We start from the raw sequence: 24,415 nt of genomic DNA on the forward strand, positions 1-24,415 counted from the left end.
AATTGACAAAAATATAATAAATGGAAACAAACGGAAACACAAAAATATTGCATACAAGCAACACACACACAAACAGTTAGAAGCGCACAAACATACACTAGCACATATGGAAACAGACAAATAGAACACCTTTAGGTGATCTTCAATCTCCTGTCCCGATCAAAAAGCCTTGTGCATTCCTTGTGGCTGTTTTGTAGAGTCTTTCTGGTCCATCCCTTGTCCAAAGCAATTTGAGTAGGCTTTATCATCCTCAGTAAATAGAGGAAAGATTCAGTAACAGTTGTGTTCCTCCATGTCTGTAATTGCTATAATTCTTCAATAATGAAGATGCTCAGTTCACCTATAAGCTTTTCAATTTGATTAGAATCCAAAGCTTTGGTAAAAAATATTAGCCAAATGTTTTAAAATGGGTATTTGCTCTAGAGTGATCACTTTATCTTCAACAAGATCTTTGTAAAATTATGACAACTCTTGATATGCTTAGTCTTGCTGTGTTGGATAGAATTTTTTGAAATATTGATAGCATTAAGATTATCACAATATAATGTCATGACATCTTGTTTGGCATTGTATTCCTTTAACATTTGTTTCATCCACATCAATTGAAAACAACTACTTCCAGTTGCAATATACTCAGCTTCAGCAGTAAAAAGAGAGACACGATTCTGTTTCTTACTAAATGAGGAGATTAGATTGTTTCCCAGAAAGAAACATCCACCAGACGTGCTTTTTCTATCATCAACACTGCAACCCCAGTCTACATCACAATATCCTACAAGAATAGAATCTAAACCATGGGAGTATAACATCCCATAGTCACTTGTTCCATTGATGAACTTAAAAATTCTTTTTACCTGATTGAGGTGACTTGTTTTTGGCTCAGCTTGATACCTTGCACATACACCTACGGAAAATGTAATATCAGGTCTGCTAGCTGTAAGATATAGCAAACTACCAATCATGCTTTTGTATAAACTTTGATCAACTAAAACACTTTAACTATCCTTTGATAACTTGAAGTGAGTAGGAGAAGATGTCCTTTTATGACTTTCATTTCCCATACCAAATTTCTTTACAATGACATTTGTTCCATCGGACCTAGGAACTAAATCCAAAACTTCATTTCTTTTAAATTCACCAAGTTCTTCTTGCATGGCATTGATCCATAATTCATCTGTTAAGGCTTCCTTTACATTCTTGGGTTTACTCTTAGAAACAAAGCAAGTGTAGAAACTACTCCCCTTGATCTTGTTGTGATTCCTTGGTTACGTTTTCCTATAATTAGCTCTTTAGGATGATATTTGTGATTTCTGATTGAGGGCCCTTTATCGACTTGAATATCTTCAGGTTCAACCTCAACTGTTTCTGCATTGGTGATGTCTTCTTCTACATTCTCTGTCTCATCATTCATTAGGAGGAATGTTCCAACATCATCGTTAACATTAAGATCATTGTCCGTGCTTAAGCCATCAATCACACCATTTATTGATTCCATCATGACTAAAGTTTTGGTGTTGAAAACTCTGTAGGTTCTGCAATTTGTAGAATAGCCAAGAAATATTCCTTCGTCACTTTTGAGATCCATTTTACTTATTTGTTCACGATCAGCGAAGATGTAGCACTTACTTCCTAAGATATAAGAGTATTTGACAGTAGGTTTTCTACCTTCCTTAATTCATATAGAGTATTTGTTGTTCTAGTTCTTAAGGTTACTCTATTGTGGATATAACAAACAGTATTCATAGCTTCTGCCCAAAAATAGTATGATAGCAAAACACTTGATGCTGGCTATCAACTTAGCTGCAACAAGCTACGAAACATTTTATGTGATATTGATAGAAGCAGTATAACGGGTGAAGCAATTGATATTGGAAGAGCTTCTTTTAAGACTATATTGAATTTTTTGTCAAACACTTTTTTCTCTATGAATTTTGCTAATTCTGCTGGTGAAACTGATGAGTATAAAGATATAATTGAAAATCTTATAATAGTCATTAGAACACCAAACTTGGTTGAGTTTTTTCCCGCTTTAAGGATGTTTGATCCACAAGGTATTAAAGGAATATCAGCTACTTATCTTGAAAATTTATTGCAAATTATTGATTCCTATAATACCAAATGATTGAATTTAAGAGAAGACAAAAATTGCATCCCAAATGGTGACATGTTAAACATGCTCCTCAACATCTCTATAGAAAATGGCCAAAAGATGGACAACACAAAGATGAAACATTTGTTTCTAGTAATTTTCTTTCCTTCACTTTTCTATTATATGTCGCTTTTTTATTATTTTTTAAATAAATATTTATATTTTTTCTTTGTTATAGGATTTATTTGTCGCGGGGACCGATACAACTTCCTACACAATAGAACGAGCCATGGCTGAAGTAGTGCACAATCCGCATGTAATATCAAAAGCTAAAGAAGAGCTTGAGCAAGTAATTGGTATAGGAAATTCAATTGACGAATCAGATATTACTAAACTCCCATATTTGCAAGCAGTAATAAAAGAAATGTTACGTTTGTATCCATCTGCTCGACTTTTACTACCGAGGAAAGCTAGGGTAGATGAAAAAATATGTGGATACACTATTCCACAAGGTTCACAGGTTTTAGTTAATGAATGGGCCACGGGAAGAAATCCTAGAATTTGGGATAATCCAAATATGTTTTTTCCTGAAAGATTTCTTGGGTCGGAAATTAATTTTAAGGGCCAATATTTTCAATTCACACCATTTGGTTGTGGGAGAAGAATGTGACCTGGCATGCCACTTGCTATACGAATGTTACATACGATGTTAGTGAAGATGTTTTCATGTTGGCTGCATTTGTGGTAAAACATACCTGAGTGTTTAATGTCTTGACTGATGTCATGACATGTTTGATATTGTGTTATGCAGGCTGCATATGTGTTAAGCTAATACAAGTTATGTAGTGAATGTCATGACTGATGTCATGACATCCTTGTGTGACAGCAGGAGCTGTTATATTTTATTAATTGTGTTTCCTGATTTCTCTCAATCTACAATTTAGGAAACCTTTTATTGTGTGCTGAATATTTCGTCCAGAAGATTTTGCTGACAGCACATTCTGTAACAACCAGATGGCGTGTAAATTAGGTTAACTTGGTTAACCCTAATTTGTCTCTAAAAAAGTCTAAGGCCCAAGAGCTGCATATAAAAAGTCTGCAATCCTAATTTGGAACACAGAGAGATTAATTTGTTAATTGTGAAGAACCATAGCTCTCTAACCGTCTCTTGTACTCCAAGCAATTGTCTGTGATGATTGCGTTGGAATAGGTTGTTTGTGTTAATTGTCACTCTAAGCTTTTAAGCACGAGTGTGTGTCTCTTGTTTGAAGCTTTTAAGCAGATCAAGGTGTGTTTTTGAAGTGTGTCTTCTCTCTGAATTTATGTAATGTTTATTTGTAATCACTACTGTGATTGAGGGGGAGCGAGTGGAGATACTCAGGTCTAGGAATAGATTGGAATTACATTAGGTAGGTTTTAAGTGAGGAGTTGTAAACGGGGGAGTTTAACTCCGAATTAATTCTGCTTATATTGGATTCCCTCCCTGGCTTGGTAGCCCCCAGAGTAGGTTGTTTGAACCGAACTGGGTAAACAATTATGTGTGTTCTTTATTATTTTTATGCATTTCTGTTTTAATTATCTGTGCTGTGTAATTGTGGATGTCATAACATCCAGCAAGACATCGAGCGTGAGTTACTAGAATTTTCAATTGGCATCAGAGCTGGCACCATGCCTATTTACATCTGGGTGAGATCGGGACAACAAAATTCTGGTACTATGGAGAAGGAACTGCTAGTGTTTGGGAATAGACCACCGATCCTGGATGGCTCTAACTATGACTACTGGAAACCTCGTATGGTAGCAGTCATAAAGTCTGTGGACAGCAAGGCCTGGAGAGTTGTGGAAAGCGGATGGAAACATCCTGAAAAGCTTATGGAAGATGGAACCCCTATTCTAATTCTTGAAGCTCAATGGAACAAAACTGAAGAAAAGCTAGCTTTGGGCAATTCCAAGGCCCTAAGTTCCTTGTTCAATGGAATTGACAAGAACATATTCAGGCTTGTGCAACACTATGAACTAGCTAAAGAAGCTTGGGATATTCTCAAAACAGCACTTGAAGGCACATCCAAGGTAAAGATGTCGAGACTTCAAATGCATACCACTAGGTTTGAAAATCTCAAGATGAAATAGGATGAAACCATTTATGAATTCTATATGAATGTCCTTGAGATTTCAAATAACTCAGGAGCCTTAGGAGAAAAAATGTTTGAGGAAAAATTGGTAAGAAAGATCCTCAAATCACTGCCTAAGCGATTTGATATGAAAGTGACTGCCATAGAGGAAGCCCAAGACATCAGCAACATGAAGCTGGACGAACTCATTGGCTCTTTACAAACCTTTGAGTTGAGTATCTTTGAGCCTGTTCAAAAGAAGAACAAAAGCATAGCTTTTGTCTCCAACACAGATGATAATTAAAGAGAAAGCCCCTTGGCTTTCCACTATAAATTGTTTCAGGGTACGCATGTTCCTGACATTGTTGTGACATCGGCTGAAACATCTAAGTCTGGAGCATCAGCCAGCAAAGCAGAAGTCATAACAATGTTAAAAGAAACCTGCAAAGAGCTGGAAGCTAGGAAGATATCTCTTGAAAAGATGATAAGCACTCTGGAAATGGATGAGAATGAGGAATTTGCAGATGCTGTAAAGATGGCAGAAGTAGATGTGGAAGAAGAGAGTACCAGTCCTACTGATGGATCTGAGAAAGGAAGTTATGCAGACACCTCGAGTGGGTCTGACTCCGGCAGTAAATGCAGCTGGAGCTCTGTTTTTTTTTTGTTTTTTGTTTTTTTTTTGTTTTTCTCGCTTTCGTTTAGTTTTGTTTGCATTTTATTCGATTTAGTTCAGTTTAACTTTTGTTTGAACTTCTTTAAATTTAGGGGAGAAGACAGGAGTTTGCTTTGGCAACTTTAATGGCCAAACAGGGGGAGAAGTAGTAATAATGTCACCCCAGAACAACAAGTATGGTGGTTGTGTGATCAACAAATCTGAAGTACTTATTATTTTTGTGTTGATCTATTTGTGCTTGGGCTGCTCTTATGGTGTGGTTGGTTTTGATATGTTTGAGCACTGTGTGCATACTAGTGGTGTATGCTGTCTGTACTGTATTAGCTCTGATTGCTCTGATTGTGTTTTGGTTTCTTTGTTTCTGCTGCAAGTGTTTCTCTAATATGGTGTGACAGGTTGTTTTAGCCAAAAATTTGCCAAACGGGGTGATTGAAGATGTTTTCATGTTGGTTGCATTTGTGGTAAAACATACCTGAATGTTTAATGTCTTGACTGATGTCATGACATGTTTGATATTGTGTTATGCAGGCTGCATATGTGTTAAGCTAATATCAGGTTCTGTAGTGAATGTCATGACCGATGTCATGACATCCTTGTGTGACAACAGGAGCTGTTATATTTTATTAATTGTGTTTCTTGATTTCTCTCAATCTACAATTTAGGAAACCTTTTATTGTGTGTTGAATATTTCGTCCAGAAGATTTTGCTGACAACACATTCTGTAACAACCAGATGGCGTGTAAATTAGGTTAACTTGGTTAACCCTAATTTGTTTCTAAAAAATCCCAAGACCCAAGAGCCGCATATAAAAATTCTGCAATCCTAATTTGGAACACAGAGAGAGTAATTTGTTAATTGTGAAGAACCATAGCTCTGTAGCTGTCTCTTGTACTCCAAGCAATTATTTGTGATGATTGCGTTGGAATAGGTTGTTTGTGTTAATTGTCACTCTAAGCTTTTAAGCACGAGTGTGTGTCTCTTGATTGAAGCTTTTAAGCAGATCAAGGTGTGTTTTTGAAGTGTGTCTTCTCTCTGAATTTATGTAATGTTCATTTGTAATCACTGCTGTTATTGAGGGGGAGTGAGTGGAGATACTCAGGTCTAGGAATAGATTGGAATTACATTGGGTAGGTTTTAAGTGAGGAGTTGTAAACGGGGGAGTTTAACTCTGAATTAATTCTTCTTATATTGGATTCCCTCCCTGGCTTGGTAGCCCCCAGAGTAGGTTGTTTGAACCGAACTGGGTAAACAATTATGTGTGTTCTTTATTTTTTTATGCGTTTTTGTTTTAATTATTTGTGCTGTGTAATTGTGGATGTCATAACATCCAACAAGACATCGAGCATGAGTTACTAGAATTTTTAGTTAGGATCATTGATTAATTATTTTGGCTGGAAAAAGGAAAATACAAATAGAGAAATTGATAAACCATTGCAAGCTATTCCTATTAGAGTAAATAAAATGTAACATATAATTGAGTATTTTTTGTTTTATTTGTATAAGGCACACTTCTTCGTTGTGATGAAATAAAAAATATTTGTTTATTGTCTTGATCATTCTTACATGCAGTAAGTCTCTATTACCCTTACAGTACCATACCATGTTGCTTTTTGTTTTTCTTGATTTATTACTTGTTTCAATTTGTTATCATGGACTCAAATTCTACATTTTGATCTTACTCATTGTTTATTTATTATTTTTCTTGAGAAACACCTTATACTCACATCCTATTTCTTAAATACAAATTCTAGCTAATGGTAGTTTAAAACATTTAAAAATAAACTAAAGTCATCAATTATTTCTATAAATATAGGCATTAAAACAATTACTTTTGTATCGCAAATGACTGGTTGAGCTATAAATATCGCAAATGCCTGGTTGTGAGTTGACACCAAACAAACATGTGACCATCTAATTGATGCATCAATTAAAACCATAAAATATCTAAATGATCCACATGATGAGGGTATTGGCCCACAAATATCACTATGTATTTGCTCTGAAAAACTTATAGATTCATTTCCAGTTTTTATTGGTGATGACCGAATTATCAACTTTCTTTGCTAGCAAGAGCTGCATGATAACTTATTCAATTGAATAATTGTCCTACTCATTAATTGATGACCGCATAAATTTTCAATTATTTTTCGCATCATTATATAACTGGGATGGCCCAAACGGGCATGCAAATTAGAAATTTATCATTATTTGTAAACTTCCGGTTTACAGTTGTATGTGTTTTAGTTGTATTAATATAAGTGTAGTATTAGCCAGAGGATAAAGTCGATAGCTTTTCCATTACAAATTTTGTTTCCGAATTGTGTTTTGTAATATAAAGATATTTAATCCCTCCATCATCTCCTGTTTTTACATGGTATCCATTCAGACAGATATCTTTGAAACTTATTAAATTTCTATGAGACTTGGGGAAATATAATGCATTATCGATGTACAATATTGTTCCTCCATGTAACAACATATTGGCTCTTCCGGAGCCTTCGATTATATTCGAGGTGTCAAATATAATACTTGACATCAGTCTTTTGATTCATTAAATTAGAGAAATATCTTTTATTCTTAAGAATTGTGTGGGTTGTTGCAATGTCAGCTAGACACATATCTTTATTATTGGTGCTAGTGTCCATATTCATTCTAAAAACAATAATAATTTTTAACTATAAATCATAAATGCACTTTAAAAACACAAGTCATTTAAACAACAAACTATGTAAACAAACGAGTAGAAAACACACTTTATTATTATTAGAAAATAAAATCAAAACATCCATAAAACTTATTAATAACTAAAAAGGAAATTTCCATAAATTTTATTTCTTGACACTTCCATCTCCAATAAGGTGATCAATTTTTCTATCTGGATCAGCAAAGAAGGCATCAATATTTAAATGGGTAACATCCATATTACCATAACCCGGATCATCATCTTCATTAGCAAAGTGAGTCTCAATCCTTGCCTTTTTATTTTTCAGTGATTTTTTATAAAGATCAATAGCTGTTTTGGAGTACGACAAGTGTGACTCCACAACCATGGCAATCACTTTCATTTGTTTTGCTACTCTGACCCTTGTTTTCAATCTATTCAATATTATTCTGCTTCTGGTGGAAATATGTGTTCTTATGATTATCACTGTGACCACAATCAAAATCAAGACCATGAGCATAATTACGACCACGACCATGATTTTATCCATAGTGATCATGCCTTGTCACATTCACTTTTGGGAATGGAGATGTACTAGTGGGACGAGCCTCGTGATTTTTCATCAATAGTTCATAATTTTTCTCAGCTACAAGAAGACAAGATATTAGTTTAGAATATTTATTAAATCCTTTTTCTTAATATTGCTGCTGCAGGAGCACATTGGATGCATGAAAATTGGAAAATCATTTTCTAACATATCTTAACAGTTATTTTTTCTCCACATAGTGTCAACTTAGAAGTTATTCGAAACATTGCAGAAGTATAATCACTTACACTTTTAAAATCCTGCAAACGTAAATGCATCCAATCATATCGAGCTTTTGGAAGGATAACCGTTTTTTGATTATCATATCTATCTTTCAAATTTTTCCATAGGATAAGTGGGTCAGTTACGTTAAGGTATTCATTTTTAAGATCCTCATGAAGGTGACGACGAAGAAATATCATGGCTTTTTTTCTTTTGTTGATCAGTAGATTTATTTCCTTCTATAATAATATTGTTGTGACCTTCTACGCTTAAATGAACTTTAGCGTCTAGAGCCCATGTCAAATAGTTATTTCCCGAAATATCAAGAGTCCTAAAATTCAATTTCGTAAGATTTGACATACTTAGTTCTCTCATTAAAAAATAAAATTTAGATAAAATATTAGGTATTAAATATTATAATGAGATAAATATCATAAAGGCAATATTAATATTTAAAATAACACTTTTATAAATTCCAATATTTAAAATAACACAATAGTAAACTGAATTGTCACATTAGTCTTAAAATTATCTACTTAAAAAAATATCAAATTAGTGACAAAATACATCTTGCATTTTCTTTTAATTGTTATCTAATCTAAAATCTAAATTGCTAACTCGATCAAAATCATGTAATAATAATATTTCAAACATATTTCAATTAAATTAAAATCTCTTAATACTATAATAAATATAATGATTTATAAATTCCGGTATTTTAAAATAACAAATAATAATCTAGAGTGCTAACTTTAACAAAAAAAAAATTATCAACTTCCTTCCTTATAAGAAATAAAAAATTTCCTGCTCAATCTTAAACGAAAAATAACACAGAGCGTTACAAGTTCTTCAGGAACTATACAATGTTATTTTGCTATCCTTCGAGGATGTTTCGCTTTATAAGTTCTCCAGGAACGATATAAATAATTTGTTATAAACAGTGATCTAAAAATTATAACCATCCTTGTGGGATGCGTTAAAATTATTTGTGTCAATATTCTGAAATGACAATCTCTTAGTAACTTTTTAAAATTACAAAGGCTGCTGAATAAATTATATCACATTCCTAAGTATTTTTTTTAAAGGGGAGGTAATGTGTTGCTTGTTTTCTTGCTTGTGATTAATACAAATTACTTATTGAAAAAAATATCTTTTTTCTTATTTCCACGCTTCTAATAAAATAATGGTTCAAGATTAATTTGAGATGGAAGCGAAAGAATCATACCTTAAAGGTTCGTGCTAATAACGTGTTATAAAACTAAATAAAACAATATAGAGATGAAAGTGAGGAAGAGAAGAGAGAAAGTAATATTTTATTATCTTCTTAAAAAGTATATTTTACATCTCAATGTGAATCTAATTTTTGAGACTTAAGGGAGATGGAAAATTACAGCTATTAATAGAGAATAGAAAGAGAAAAAGAAGAATAAGGATGAACATCCACTTTTATCTTTACTCATAACAACTATTTAATTATTGCTCAAGTGAGAGATTTTTGAAATATTTTATAGTTAAATATTATTTGTTTATATTTATAATAGCTATTTTATTATATTATTTGATTATATTTGATTTTATATTTGCTCAAGTGGGTATCAACTTACTCCAAGAGTAAGTTTTTTTTTTATCTTACTCCAAATCATAACCTTTAAATTGAATTTAATTGAACTATTAATTAAGTAAAACTATTTATTAACCATTAAAATAGATTCAATTTAAAGGCTATGATTTGGAGTAAGGTAAAAAAAACTTACTCAGGGAGTAATATATATATATATATATATATATATATATATATATATATATATATATATATATATATATATATATATATATATATATTAGATATTTATAAAATTAAGAGACTTAATTATTTTAGTGTTTAAATAAAATTTTTTTATTTAGTAATTAATTAATTATTAGAATATAAATTTAAATATAAGTGAATATCATAACGATATATTTCAGAATAATAAAAATTTTAATTAGTCACCACTATTTATATAAGTTATGATCTCTAATATACCATACAACAAATATATTAGCTCTTTTATCTCTATTCAAAATTAATTAAAAAATTAGAAGTATCGGCTAAAAAAGACGTACAAATCAAATTTTAAGGTTATGGAGAAAAAATAATACGCTGATCGAAATAGAGCAGAAATACAGTCTATAAAGAGTTATAATTTTCATTTTACAAATAGTTTTAATTAATATAAATTAAGTTTAATATAGCAACAACAAAAAAAGATGCTATCGATTTAAATAACCTAATATTTATAGGATAACATTTATATATAATTTTGTAAGTATAATTTTTACTATTTTTTAATAAAAATATAATAAGTGTATAATTTTTCCTATACATTTCTTTCTATTTTTACACTTTAAAAAATATTTAAATATATTTCTTATATTTTCATTTAAAAACAATAAAAACGATATTTAAAAATTGTATATAAGTTTCATTCATATTTATATTAGTAATAGTACACCAAAGAAAATACAATTGACGGAGAGGGTATATTGAAAAATAAATAAAAATCAAATCTTCCACAACATTAATTATGATCCGAATTTAATATGGAAGATTTGATTTTTATTTATTTTTCAATATACCCTCTCCGTCAATTGTATTTTCTTTGGTGTACTATTACTAATATAAATATGAATAAAACTTATATACAATTTTTATTTATCGTTTTTATTGTTTTTCAATGAAAATATAAGAAATATATTTAAATATTTTTATGTATTAAATAATTTCAATAGCTAAATGTTAATTACTATTCCTTCTTTTTTTTCTAATGCATTAGAAAATTAATATGAATTTATGATCCATATTAAATCCGAATTTATGAATATATTGTTATATCTCTTAAATCTATAATTCTAACTTTTAAGAAAATTAATTTTGCAATTCAAAAAAGATAGCGACGCAACTTGTTTCCCGTTTTTCTTCTATTTTTATATATAAATTATATATATATAATTTGAGATCAAACATTAATTTTGACACCAAATTATATCCATTTATTATTATTAATCTAATGGCTAAGATAAATATCTTTAAAAACTTCATCTGTTGGTATTTAACTTAAAGAAACTAACACATGAGATTTTGAAGGAAATTTTTCTTAGGCATTAGTTTAATAATAATAAAGGAAAAGGATTTGGTGCCAAAATTAATATTTTACACCAATGTCACAATAGTAAACTGACACCATATATATATATATATATATATATATATATATATATATATATATATATATATATATATATATATATATATATATCATATATCATATATTCTTATTTAATTTTAACTAATATTCACTTAATATTAAAAAAAAATTGTTGTAATACATGGTGTGTTTGATTTGTTAAAAAATAAATTATTAGACTGAATAATTTTTCTTGAATCTTGTTTAATGCAAAAAATTTATCTGGAAACTAGACAAAACATGTGTTAGGGGACTGGACAAAAATGTGAATTTTTATCCATTAGAAAACCATGAGACTACTTTTTATCTCAAACACAAATTATCAAAATATCATATTTTATATATCAATAATGAATATTATATAAAAAGTTATGTTCTTGTATTCAATGTATAAACTTATCAAACAAAATAGATTATAAAATTTGTCTAGTAGCTCAATTATCAAAGATAATATAGTATAAAAAAATCATTTTGTACTTTTATGTACTGTCATATAAGTTTTGAACAAAGTCCACTTATATTTTTATTTTATTTAAAAATTATCGAAACGACGTCGTTTTGTCTGAAGAAAAAACAAGCATTTAATCTGTTGGTTTTTAAAATCTCAGTTCGTCGATTTTTACCAATTTTGGTCGGTTTTGGATGAATCTCACTTTTTTAATAGCTTATTTGATCCAGCAATTATATCAGACTGATGACCTTTCTAGATCTTGGTTCGACTTGCTGGTCCACTTCACTTTTTAAAACACTGTCACCACCTCTCAAGTTTTTCTCCCACATTTATAATTGTTAATCCGTGGACAATTTTGATTATAAATCTATTGCTTTAAACAATATTATGTTTTTTATTTTTAATTTAATTCATAATTTCGATTTATTTTAGTCTTACCAATATGTAATATTTGGACCCGTTCCTGATTTCAAATAAGACATTTTTATGAGACGAGGGAAGTACTATATAAACGGCAAGTTTATGGGTAATTTCGTTATAATTTATTTGCTTGATTTTTAAATTTTTATTTAAAATGACAAAAGAGAATGGAACGATGGATGAAGATGAGGATTAAATATTTAATTTTAAAAGGGTTTAATATCTTTTTGGTCTTTATAAGTATCTCAAAATTTATATTTAGTCCCTTTTAAAAAAATGACATATTTTGGTCCCTACAAAATTTTTATGCATGGAGTTTTAATCCCTATTATTTTCTATAATTTGAACATTGTTTAATTACCCTTTAACTTTTAAATTTTGAATAATTTGTTCTTACATCTTTAGAATACTGTAAAATAATTATATATCAAATTTTAGAATTTTTTAAAATGAGAAGAATGAAATAGGAATTTTTTAATTTTAACTGATAATGATAAAAGTAATGAAAATCTCGACTTATAAATCAAATTTTGAGTTTTCTTTCAAGAAAGTTTTTATAACGTTCTAAATATGTTTGCAAAATAATCATTCAAAAATACACATTAGTGTAACATCAGAGACTAAAATTACGTGCATAATAATTTTGTAGGGACCAAATATGCCACTTTTTTTTATAGGACCAAAAGTAAAATTATGTAATTTATAGGGACCAAAAATATATTTAACCTTGTAATACGGTGAACTGACTTTTTATCAATCGAAATGTCGCGGTAAGCAAGAGTCGCCACCGACTTTTATTTTATCCAAACAAATTCGGAAAGGCAAAAAGAAACAGAAAAAAACTTTTTTAAAGAAATCTAAGTTCGGGGGGTAATTTATGCAAAGGGAAGGTGTAAGGCACCCTTTGCATCCATGGTTTTCCATGGGCTCTTAATTGCTTTGCTTGCTCGTTTGTCTTTAGAAAAAGTAGATGAAAGAAAAAAGTGGACTTTAGCTCGTAAATGAGCGTAGCCAGTTTTTGAAGAATTGTGAGAAAGAATATTAAAGATGAGCATTGCAAGGCAATTAGGGGCAATTACCTTAAACTCAGATGATAGGTCTCTTTTTAGCCTTTCAGAATGAAAGGGTCTATCCTTGCCATAAGAGGGCAGGAAGCCTTTCGTTTGGAGGTTGAAGGGTCGTCGAAGCATCCTTTGCCATGAGACTGTCCCATGCCATAGAAGGGTAGGTAGTCTAAGGCAAGAATCAGAATAAGCCATTTTCGTTAGGCAACCAGAAGATACCTCAGCCTTTTTCCGTAGGCAACTTCCGAGGGTCGAGGTCATTTGTGTATCGAAGGCAGCATCATTTAGGGTCGTGACCTTTTTATCGAGGCAACATGGCTGAGGTATCCTCGTATTCGAGGGACTTGGCTTATTCTGCAAAAAAACACAAGGCAACAGGCAACAAGGCAACAGGCAACAAGGCAACAGAGAGGTTACCCAAAAGCGTGCGTGTGTGCACCAATCACGTGATTATATTCAATTATATTATCTTGTAAATTAGCGATTCTAAATTCAATTCATGGTTGCCACTCCCTATTTTACTAACCACGCAGATAATATAAGGCAAGAAACAGTAATATGGGGGAGGGAAATTGTAACCAGCGAATCCCTTAATAGGGTTTGACACAAGTAATAATTAAACAGAAAAATAAAAGGTTAGGGTTTAGGGTTACCAAACTCGTGGCTTTGGCAATTTGACAAACCCTGGAAAAGGCAAACAAAATAGGGGAAGTGCATTTATCGGTTCGAAAGCGAACACAGTCAACCCTAAAAATAAGGATATAATGTATTTAAAATAAAATAAACAAAAGTACTTAGCTTGATTTGATCTGATATGGTTGATAGGGCGCTTTTAAGGTTAACCCTGAAAAGAAACAAGGTAGAAAAAGATGAAGGCGAAACAAACCCTTATATAAAATAAACCAAACAGAAAGTTAAATTAAATTAAGTAAAATACTTAACTTTGGGTTTTTGAATCAGGCGCGTATTCGGGATTGATCTTATTGCTAACCCTGAAAAGGCACAAAAAAGAAAATGTATTCAGTGTAGGGCAAACCCTAATTGGGATTTAAATCGAGTGTAATAGTAAATTAATTTAATTAATTATTGGTCTTACGACCTAATTAATTAAATCGGGACAAGAACATTAAATCGAGTGTGAAAATAATTTTTTTGAATTTTTTGGAGTTAGAATACAATAAATATGATATATAATTAAATATAAACTAAATAAGAATTAAAATGAATAAACAATATAATTAAATAAATATTAAATAAATGTAATTAAAAAGAACATATAAATATAAATAGATAAAATAATTTTAATTATAAATCAAACTAATATATAAACATGTAAAATTAAAAAAGGTTTTAGAGAAAATAAATAGTTTATTATAGAAAGAAAATAAATTTTTTAACGATTTATATATATATATATATATATATATATATATATATATATGAATAATTATAATAGGATTATGTAATTAATAATAAAAAAAATTGGAAAATACTCAGCTGGATCGTGTGTGGCACGCGCTGAGGTCCATATGATAGAATGGCAGATCTGGATGTGTTGGATCATCTGGCCTGGAGATCTGATGGTTGATAAGGCAAGGCAGCATCATACGTGTGAGAGTGAGAAACATGTGATCCGCCTGCACTATCCCATACGCGCGCCAAAAAAACGTTTGAACCGGCCAACCAGGTGACGACACGTAGTCGTCTTCTTCACTAAATTCCTGCAATCATCTTTTTACAGCGCTTTTTCCATGATAGCTGTAAAAAGCCTTGTCTTCTACACCTGCGTTTTTACGAATACGAGCAAACAAACATGGAAATTCTTCGCGAGGCCACCATTGAATTCGTCCAAGCCTCGTGAATTCAATTGCGTCCTTAATTTTCCTTGAAAGTACCTGTTTACAGAAACCCTAAACGAAACCAAGAAACCCTAACAATGGCACATCGTTCCAAACAGCATAATAACATGTATAAATATCCAGAATCGATCATCACACAACATAAAACGCAAATATATGAATTAAAACTGCAAATGATGCATGGAACATGCTAATCGAACAATTTTTTAAATGGTGCAAACCGTGAGTAATTGGAGTCGATTTTGGGTGCTTTGTGACTCGAAAACGATTGGGAATCCTTCAGTGATGATCAAGGAACAAGTCTTGATCAATTTCAACACCTGAATTGGCCTGCAAATAAGAATTCGATTTTGAAATTTTCTTGAACTTTAGGGCTCGAGTTTGGTTCTCTTGAGGCTGCCAATTCGTGACCTAGGGATCTGGAAGGCTTGTGTTTATATAGTGGAACAGTTTAGGTTAACAAATTTGAGAGAAATCCACTTGAATCTTTGATTGGTAATTTGAGAAAATTTGATTGAATTTTGATTATGGATCTTTCCAAATTTGACCAAATTGATTCAATTTCCTTCCAATCTTCAAGTGCACGAAATTTGATTTATTTTGGGGAATATTTGATGATCAAAATAGGTCCAAACCATATCTTTTATAAAATATTGGATTTTCTCTTTATTTACATGACTTTAATCCTTTTTAATTAGAATAAAAAATCATAATAAATTAAATAAACCAAATATTTTCAGGGCAATAATATCTTGGGCTCTTGGATACTTGGGAATCATCATTGAGTCAAAACAATTTGGGCCCATTTGCAAAATATTTTGAATTCCTTCACATTTTTCCCTCCAAAATAACCCAACTTTGACAAGGCGTATCTCCTTCAATTTTTGAGGTATGGAAGTGTTCTAGGACATTTTGGAAACCTTAGAGAGTCCTCTAACCAATGTATTTGGTCTCATATCAAAATCATTTTTCATTCTTATTTTATGAGCTTTTGAAAAAGGTGTCTTTTAGTTGACTTTTGAAAAGGACCTATAATGTATGAAGCCATATATCTTAAACTATTGACCTATGAGCTTTGATTCTTGGACCATTGGATAGAGGAATGAATTCCCTTTAAAATGAGCTTTAGTGGGAATTTTTCTGATGAAGCATGAATATTTGGTGAATTTTCAAAGTTTGATTGACTTTTTTCAGTTCATGCCCAAAATAGTAACTTTTGACTTTTGACTCTTCTGAGGTTTCCTTGCATCATTATGATCAACCCTTGATCAAATAATGATTTTAGGGTTATGAGGATGTTGCTGACCAAATATCTTAAATGTTGATTGTGTGTTGACTTGAAATGACCATTTTGCCCTTGAGAAGTGATTTTTCTTTGAATGAACCAAACCCTAATTCAGAGCCTTTGTATAGGAGAGTGTGTTTTGGAGCTTTATATCTTGATTTTGAAATTGCATATGGGAAATGGTATGGGCAAATTTTGGGGTATGACAAACCTATTTTAAAATAAAGATATTTTTTCATTTTAAGGTGTAACTTTTTTAAAGAATGTGACTGAAAAAATGAATAATTTTCATATTGTTATAAATGGCTGATAATAGATGTCTATCAATTAGGAGATTCTGTAACGCCCGTATAGTTAATTAATTATTTAATTAATTTAATTTTGATTAATTGTCGTGAATCGTTGAACTTGTGAAATGTCGATATTTGTTATTGTGTGATTAGTTGATTAAATTAGTCGGTTTAGTCGTAGAAATAATGGTAGATTAAATTGGATTAATTATTAAGTGGGCTAGTTATTATGTTAGCACTAGTGTTGAAGCGGTAAAGCGGCAAGCAAAAAGTAATAGGTATTATTTATTACCGCGTGATATAGGTTATATCATATCGTAGTCCACAAATATTGGTTGAGAAGAACTTCCGTTCGACTATCTCGCGTTCTAAATTTCATGATTGGGTGCGGAAAGGTAAATGCAGGAAAAGTAAATAAAAGCAAATAAACAATCTATTGTAGCTTAAGAGAATTCAGTCTGGAATCATATTTCTACCTAACCCGTCGAATACTTAAATCTGAAGATCTATCGCTCAACACTCACAATACGCATCAAAATCACCAGGCATCATTCGAGTCGCCACATCAGTGTCCATTTCTGCAACACCGACAAAAGCTTAACCGTACTATTCACATCAGTGATTTCTCCACCGACACAAACAACACAGAGGCATTAAAATCGACACCCATTACGGTTATTAGTTCTAAATCCATGTCTGAAACCTAGAAACTAACAGATACAGTTCCTAATAAAGATCTATGCTGTCCATTTCTGCAACAACACAAATCCGAAGCATTTAAGCAAAAAGATCAAGAACAACAACAATGATGATTTGTAAAGTGAATACATAAACGATCCCAAGATCAATAAATATACATACAAGAGAGGAAAAATATACATACAAACCCCACTATTGGAATGGGTCACACGGAAGAAGAAGAAGAAGAAGAACAAGCGGAAACTTCTCGTGTTTGTCGGCACATTCGGAGACCACCCGAGCTAAATCGACATGATGAGACACCCAATAGTGTTGCTTGAACTTCTAAACTACAAAGAATGGATCAGAGCTCAACTTTTTCCAAGAAGAGGTGATGAAAACCTAATAACACAAAGTTGAACTATTTATACAAAAACAAAATTTCACAGTGGGCGCGACGCGCCCTATACTAAATGTACCAAACCGCCATAGCGCGCGGCGCGCCGTACGTCGGAGCGATGCGCCCTATGTCGGCGTGACGCGCCCTACGTCGGCGTGACGCGCCCTTAGTTCTGCCAAAATTATTTCCTTTTTCTCCTACAGCACGCGACGCGCCCTCTACTGCACGACGCGCCCTACACCAGAACAACAACTTTATTTCTCAAAACGCCCTCACAGCCGTGTCTTCGACAATTTATTCCTTGAGGCTCCGACAACGCAGAAAAACCTACCAAAATACAACAAAACTATCAAATGGTACATATTTACACGAAAACGTAATAAAACTCAAAGTATACGAATTTACACAAAAACAGGGAATTATTCACACGATATTAACAAAAAGTATCGATAAGTGCCACTATTTACATATACAAAATAACTACATTTTGGCACTTATCAACTAGTAAGGGGGGAGTGTAATTTGAGCCCATTAGGAGTAACAGAAAAATATAGTTTCCATTATATTGGTTAATTGGATATTAGAGGATATATAACATTGGAAGCATCAGTAAACAAAAACTAGGATAGAAGACAAAAGCAAAAGCCAAGGGTTTGGAGAGATACGTAGCAGCTGCAACACATAGAGGCAAGGTTAGGAAATTCAATCGGAGAATTTTAGAGTGACCTTGAATCCAAGGTAAGGGTGGGGTTCAACTCTATAAACGGGATTATGATGAATTATATGTGGGATTTTTTGGTGTTTTAAAGTCCCTACTGTGCTTGGTTGTTTTTGTTGTCTGCGTTGATATTGTTTTTGAGATAATTTTCTAAAATCGATGATGAAGTTGATTTTGTTCTGTGAATAATATATTGTTGAAAATTTATTCGTGTTAATGTAATCGAAATTAGATTAAGAAATTCTGGATGCTATGTAAATTGAACGATGAAATTAGGACTAAAAACTGGAACCAGAAATTAGGAGAAGATGAATTAATGGTGGAAGGAAGAAAGGTGGTGGTGGGGGCCCATACATAAGGGGTGGGCGCCCCTGAATGATGAAAAAATGGGGGTGGGGACCCCTTAAGAGTGGGGTGGGCGCCCCAGGTTCATAGTAAAAAAAACAAAACTAAAAAAAAATATAAGGGACGAGGGCCACACATGTGGGTGGGCGCCCCTTATACCAGAGTGGGGGCCACCATTTTGTTTGCTAAGGTGGGGTGGGCACCCCTTATTTTAGGATGGGACCATAACTTTATAAATTGAATTTAAGTGTATGTGATGCCTAAAGTAGGTAGTTAGTGGTACATTTAGTAGTAATAAATTAATTTAATTAATGTATATTAATTAAAGGAAAAACATGACTTTAGTAATTTAGTAAGTAGCATGATATGTATTATATTATCTTAATTAGTAAGTAGCACTTAAGGATTAAATTATAGTAGTATAACATTAACATAAATAAAGTAGTGGAAAAATAATGTAGTAGTCCAGAGAAGAAAATATTGATCACAGTAGCATTAACTAGCAGAAGAAAGTAATTAGCAGAAGAGTGGTGGCCGAAGAATTTCAATAGCATGGTTAATATATATATATATATTTGACACTAGTAGTATTAGGTTTTACAACAGTAAATTTTAAATAGCAGTATGTAGCAGATATTATTCAGCAGGTTGTAGAAGATTGATTTGTAGTAACAGTATAAGCAACAGACTTAATTAAATTAGCAATCCTTGGTAGGATCCCCACAACATATAGGATTACGAGAGTTGGTATACATACGGATGGCAAATGTGTTTCTTGTGATCAACTCGAGACTATACATCATACCTTTTTTTATTGCAGGTTCACACAACATATTTGGCTTGTTCTTCTCAACTGGATTGGATACCAACCTGTTAGGCGTGACTGGAATCATGAGTGGAGCTGGATTATAGAGGAAACTACAAAGAAAGGCTGGAGGCGCTGTTTATTGAAAATGGTAACGACTGAAAATATTTACCAGATTGAGAAATTCAGAAATGAGGCTGTTTTTGGTGGTACCATTCCAACAGTGGACATCATAAGTAGTGTAAAACTTATGGTGATGCTTAGGGGGCAGCATATGAGAAGGCTCAAGGATCATTTGAATGTTGGCAATTTGCTCATACAATAGAAGTAATTTTTTTTGTATCCTTTTTCATGTTTTTTGGCTTTGGTAGTTAGTGGCCTGGATCCGCGGATCGGCATGTATTAACTGAAGGTGGAGAAAAACACAAGAAAGGGGAGGGGGATTGAATTGTGTTCTTTATCAATTAAAAATTCCCTTTCTTTAAATTCTTTTCTTTCTTCTTAGTATCTCATCTTCTGGATATGCTTTACAATGTTGCGGAAGCATGCCTGGAGTGGAGTTGCATAACTAATGAGATATTTAATTTAACTTCTTTGTATTAACATAACTTCTGACTTGTCTCAATACAGTTCTAAGGATATTTTGCGTCAATGTTCAGAGTTAATTAAATTGTGCAGAAAGTAAAAGACACGTTTATTTTTATCCTGGTTCACCTTCTAAATAAGGCTACCTCCAGTCCACCTTCTTTAGGTGATTTGCCTCTCAACAGAGGTCTTAATCCACTATAACCAAACTTGATTACATCTGCACGATCCTCCGTCCTAACTAACAACCTGCACAGCCAACTGCTATGACTAACCCCTAGATGACTGAACCATTCAGTGATCTCTGCGAGACATAACGTTCATCAATATAGTAACCCTGCACAAGCTAACTGCTCGTGACTAACTACAATGGACTGTTCAGTGATCTGATTAGCATATATAACATCCATTGACTCCTGGACTTCTTACCTTAACTTGGTCTCCAAGAGAATTTCCATTATGAACCCCATGATTGTCTTCTCAAGCTTCTGACCTTTACTTGGTCGCTCAAGGAATCATCTCCAAATTGAATTGATTTCAATACAATGCTTCTTAATAAGCAAATATTCTAGTTACAAACTATATGGCAAGTAGTCACTTTTAAGTGAATAATCATTGGAGTCTTCTTGTCTGCATCTTTTGATGAGATCCATCGCTTGGTATAAGTTGGGAGAGTAAGAATATTAGCTTCAGTTATTGAGAGCTTCTTTAGGTTGATTTTCAACTTTAACTCTTCTTTGAAGACAGATTGTGAACAGAGTATCTATTTAAAATTGCATTTTTATTTTGATCTCCTATTCTTTTCTTCAAGCAGATTAAGAACAACAGTTATTATTCAAGTTTGCTTCATGTTTTGGTATTCTATTCTTCTCTTCAAGCAGATTAAGAACAACAGTTCTTATTCAAGTTTGTTTCTTGTTTTGGTCTTCTATTCTTCTCTTCAAGCAGATTAAGAACAATAGTTCTTATTCAAGTTTGCTTCTTATTTTAGTCTTCTATTCTTCTCTTCAAGCAGATTAAGAACAACAGTTCTTATTCAAGTTTGCTTCTTGTCTTGTTCTTCTATTCTTCTCTTCAAGCAGATTAAGGCAGCTGTTTTGTAGTTTCTGCAATGACAGTGTTTATGATGGCTTTTTTTTTAAGCTTCTTAATCATTTTTCAGTTTTGAGCACTACATCTCCTTGAACCCCACACTTTCCACAATGAATCTTTCTTCTATTTGTACTCTTTAGATTGTATCTGTTATCTTGATTTTTGGAGAGCACATTAAATGCTTGCGTGTTGCTTTCTTACTTTTGTTTTCTCCAACGAGCTGCATGTGGGTTGCTTTCTTCAATCAACCTCGGAAGTTGTTACATTTAAGTGTTGTAAGTCTATGGCTAATGATTATGTTTTTAACAAATTTTTCACTTGAATTTGAATGCAGTTGTCTTTTATTCGTTTGTAGACTTAGGTTGTATCTTCTGTTCAGATTTGTATTTCAACTTTTGTTGTAGGTGTATTCTTTCATGATCTTCTGCGTGCACCTTTAGAACTTCTGACGATCTTCTTCTGATCTTCATGTATTATTTTCTGATACTGTTATTGTGAATGTTGTATACGGCTTTCAACATAATATCTACACATTAGGTGAAACCATTAGTAATAAAATTGTTACTCACAAAATATATACTTTTTATCATCAAAACCTAGATTCTGAACATAGATTCTCAATCTTGTTCTAACATTAACTATTTTTTGGTTTTAAATTAGCAGCACTATGTGCACATCCTAACTGTGGCGGAGTTTGAAAGTTTTAGCAGGAAGGTATTAGTTAGCAGCAAGAGCATGGTGATGACAATACCGCATAGAATATAATAAATTTTAGCCGATAAACAAATTAACCGGTTCGAGTCAAAAATTGTCCGAATAATTATGGAACGCGTGTAGGATATTTCGCTCGAATGTGTATGTTGAATCTTTGTTGAGAATATGAAAATTGCAGGTGATGAATTTAGTTAAATTTCCTCTAATTATTGGCAAGGTAAAGTTGTAGGCCTTATGGCCAATGTTAATAAGTTGTACGTTGTTGTTGAATAATTATTGTTGTTGTTGTGGCATTCATAATTGTGTCTCATACATCGCATATTAAGTTGGAGCTGATGCTCAGAAAGTTGGCCTGGATTGGAAAATTAAGTTGAAGGCTTATGCCTTGTTGATTCCTCTATTAATTGGCAATTTTTAAGTTGGGAGGTCTGCTCTAATGATACCACATGCATGTGCATAGTCTTGAGTCGTATTTTAAGTCGCATATTCAAGTTGTTGTGTTGTTAAGTTGTGAAGATGTTAATAATTATTCGTATGAAGCAATGATTTTGTATACTCGAATTATAATATATTGTTTATCATACACTTGTTTGTATAGTTTGATATCTCACCCCTTTTGTTTGAATATTACCCTTATGTTGGTAACGTGCAGGTAATCAAGAAGGATAGCGGTTACTTTTGTTAGTGAGTCGGTGTTGTCTCTCTAATACGTAGCACTCGGGGGGGGGGGGGGCGAACGCTTGTTTTCATCATGGTTAATTTGTTACAATTGCTGAATTTCGAAGTTGTTTTCCTTTAAGACTTGTTGTTTCTTTGAAGTGGTTTTTATGTTGAAATAAGATGTTATGTTATTCGAAGTTTAAAGTTGTGATTACGCTGCGTGGTTAGTAAAAAGTTGATTTATTTTGAAGAGACTAAACAGGGTGAATACGAGTTTAATTATTTAAAAGTGTTACATATCCGTATTAAAGGCGTGTATGTCAATGTTATTAAGTTGAAAATGTAATATCCCAATAGTTGTTTGAAATTTTATACGCTGATATTTGTTATAATTACCGGGTAGATTTGGCGTATTACATTAGTGGTATCAGAGCAGATCGGTCTGTCAGGCCAAGTTATTGTGTCGTAGTTTATTTAACAATCGAGTATTGTTAATTAGTTCTAACCTTATTGTGTTGTAGTGATAAGTTGAAATGGCTGGAAGGAATGATGCCGCAATTACTGCTGCTTTGGAGGCGATGGCTCAGGCTATGGAGAATCAGCCGAACACTGATGAGAATGCTGCATCCAAGAGTTTGGCGAATTTCCAGAGGGAGAATCCGCCTGTCTTCAAGGGAACTTACGATCTTGATGGCGCGTTGACTTGGTTGAAGGAGATTGAGAAAATCTTCCGCGTGATGGATTGCACTCCAGCGCAGAAGGTTCGTTATGGAACTCATATGCTGGCAGTCGAAGTTGATGACTAGTGGCTAGAGACTCGTCAGAGATTGGAGACTGCAGGTGAGGGGACCACTTGGGTCATATTTCGTAGGGAGTTCAGGAGGAAGTATTATCCTAAAGATGTTCTAGAAAAGAAGGAAATTGAATTTCTCGAGCTGAAGCAGGGGAATAAGTCGGTCGTTGAGTATGCTGCGAAGTTTTTTGAGTTGACTAAGTTTTACCTGCACTATAGCGAGGCGACTGCTCATTTTTCGATGTGCATCCAGTTTGAGAATGGATTGCGCTCTGCGGTCAAGAAGGCAGTTGGTTACCAGAAGATTTGAGTCTTTGTTGATCTGGTTGATAGCTGTAGAATCTATGAGGAGGATAATAATGCACATCATAAGATTGTCAGTGAGAGGCGGGGTAAGAACCATTAAAATCGTGGTAAGCCTTATGATGCTCCAGCGGGTAAAGGTAAACAGGAAGTTGCTGAGGGTCAGAAAACAAGAGGGGGAAATGCTCCTGCTAAAGTTATTTATTTCAAGTGTGAGAAACCTGGTCATAAAAGTAATGTGTGTACTGCGGAAGCGAAGAGTTTTTTTTGCTGTGGTAAGATCGGACATGCGATGTCTGAGTGCAAGCATAAGGAGATGGTTTGCTTTAATTGTGGTGAAGAGGGACGCATTGGCTGTCAGTGTCAGAAACAAAAGCATGCAT

The 24,415-nt window shown here is 32.8% G+C and overlaps 1 protein-coding gene and 1 pseudogene across 1 annotated transcript; both read left to right on the forward strand.

The window, feature by feature from the left end:
- The first annotated feature begins 1,924 nt into the window (after positions 1-1,924).
- LOC131632917 (geranylhydroquinone 3''-hydroxylase CYP76B74-like) lies at positions 1,925-6,340 on the forward strand (annotated as a pseudogene).
- A 17,129-nt stretch (positions 6,341-23,469) lies between these two features.
- On the forward strand, positions 23,470-24,039 carry LOC131632918 (uncharacterized). Its single transcript, XM_058903635.1, has 2 exons — positions 23,470-23,697; positions 23,743-24,039. Exons 1-2 carry the CDS (start codon positions 23,470-23,472, stop codon positions 24,037-24,039), a joined length of 525 nt encoding a protein of 174 aa, XP_058759618.1.
- The last annotated feature ends 376 nt before the right edge of the window (positions 24,040-24,415 follow it).

This window comes from Vicia villosa, unplaced genomic scaffold (assembly GCF_029867415.1).
Source record: "Vicia villosa cultivar HV-30 ecotype Madison, WI unplaced genomic scaffold, Vvil1.0 ctg.001052F_1_1, whole genome shotgun sequence".
NCBI lineage: Eukaryota > Viridiplantae > Streptophyta > Magnoliopsida > Fabales > Fabaceae > Vicia > Vicia villosa.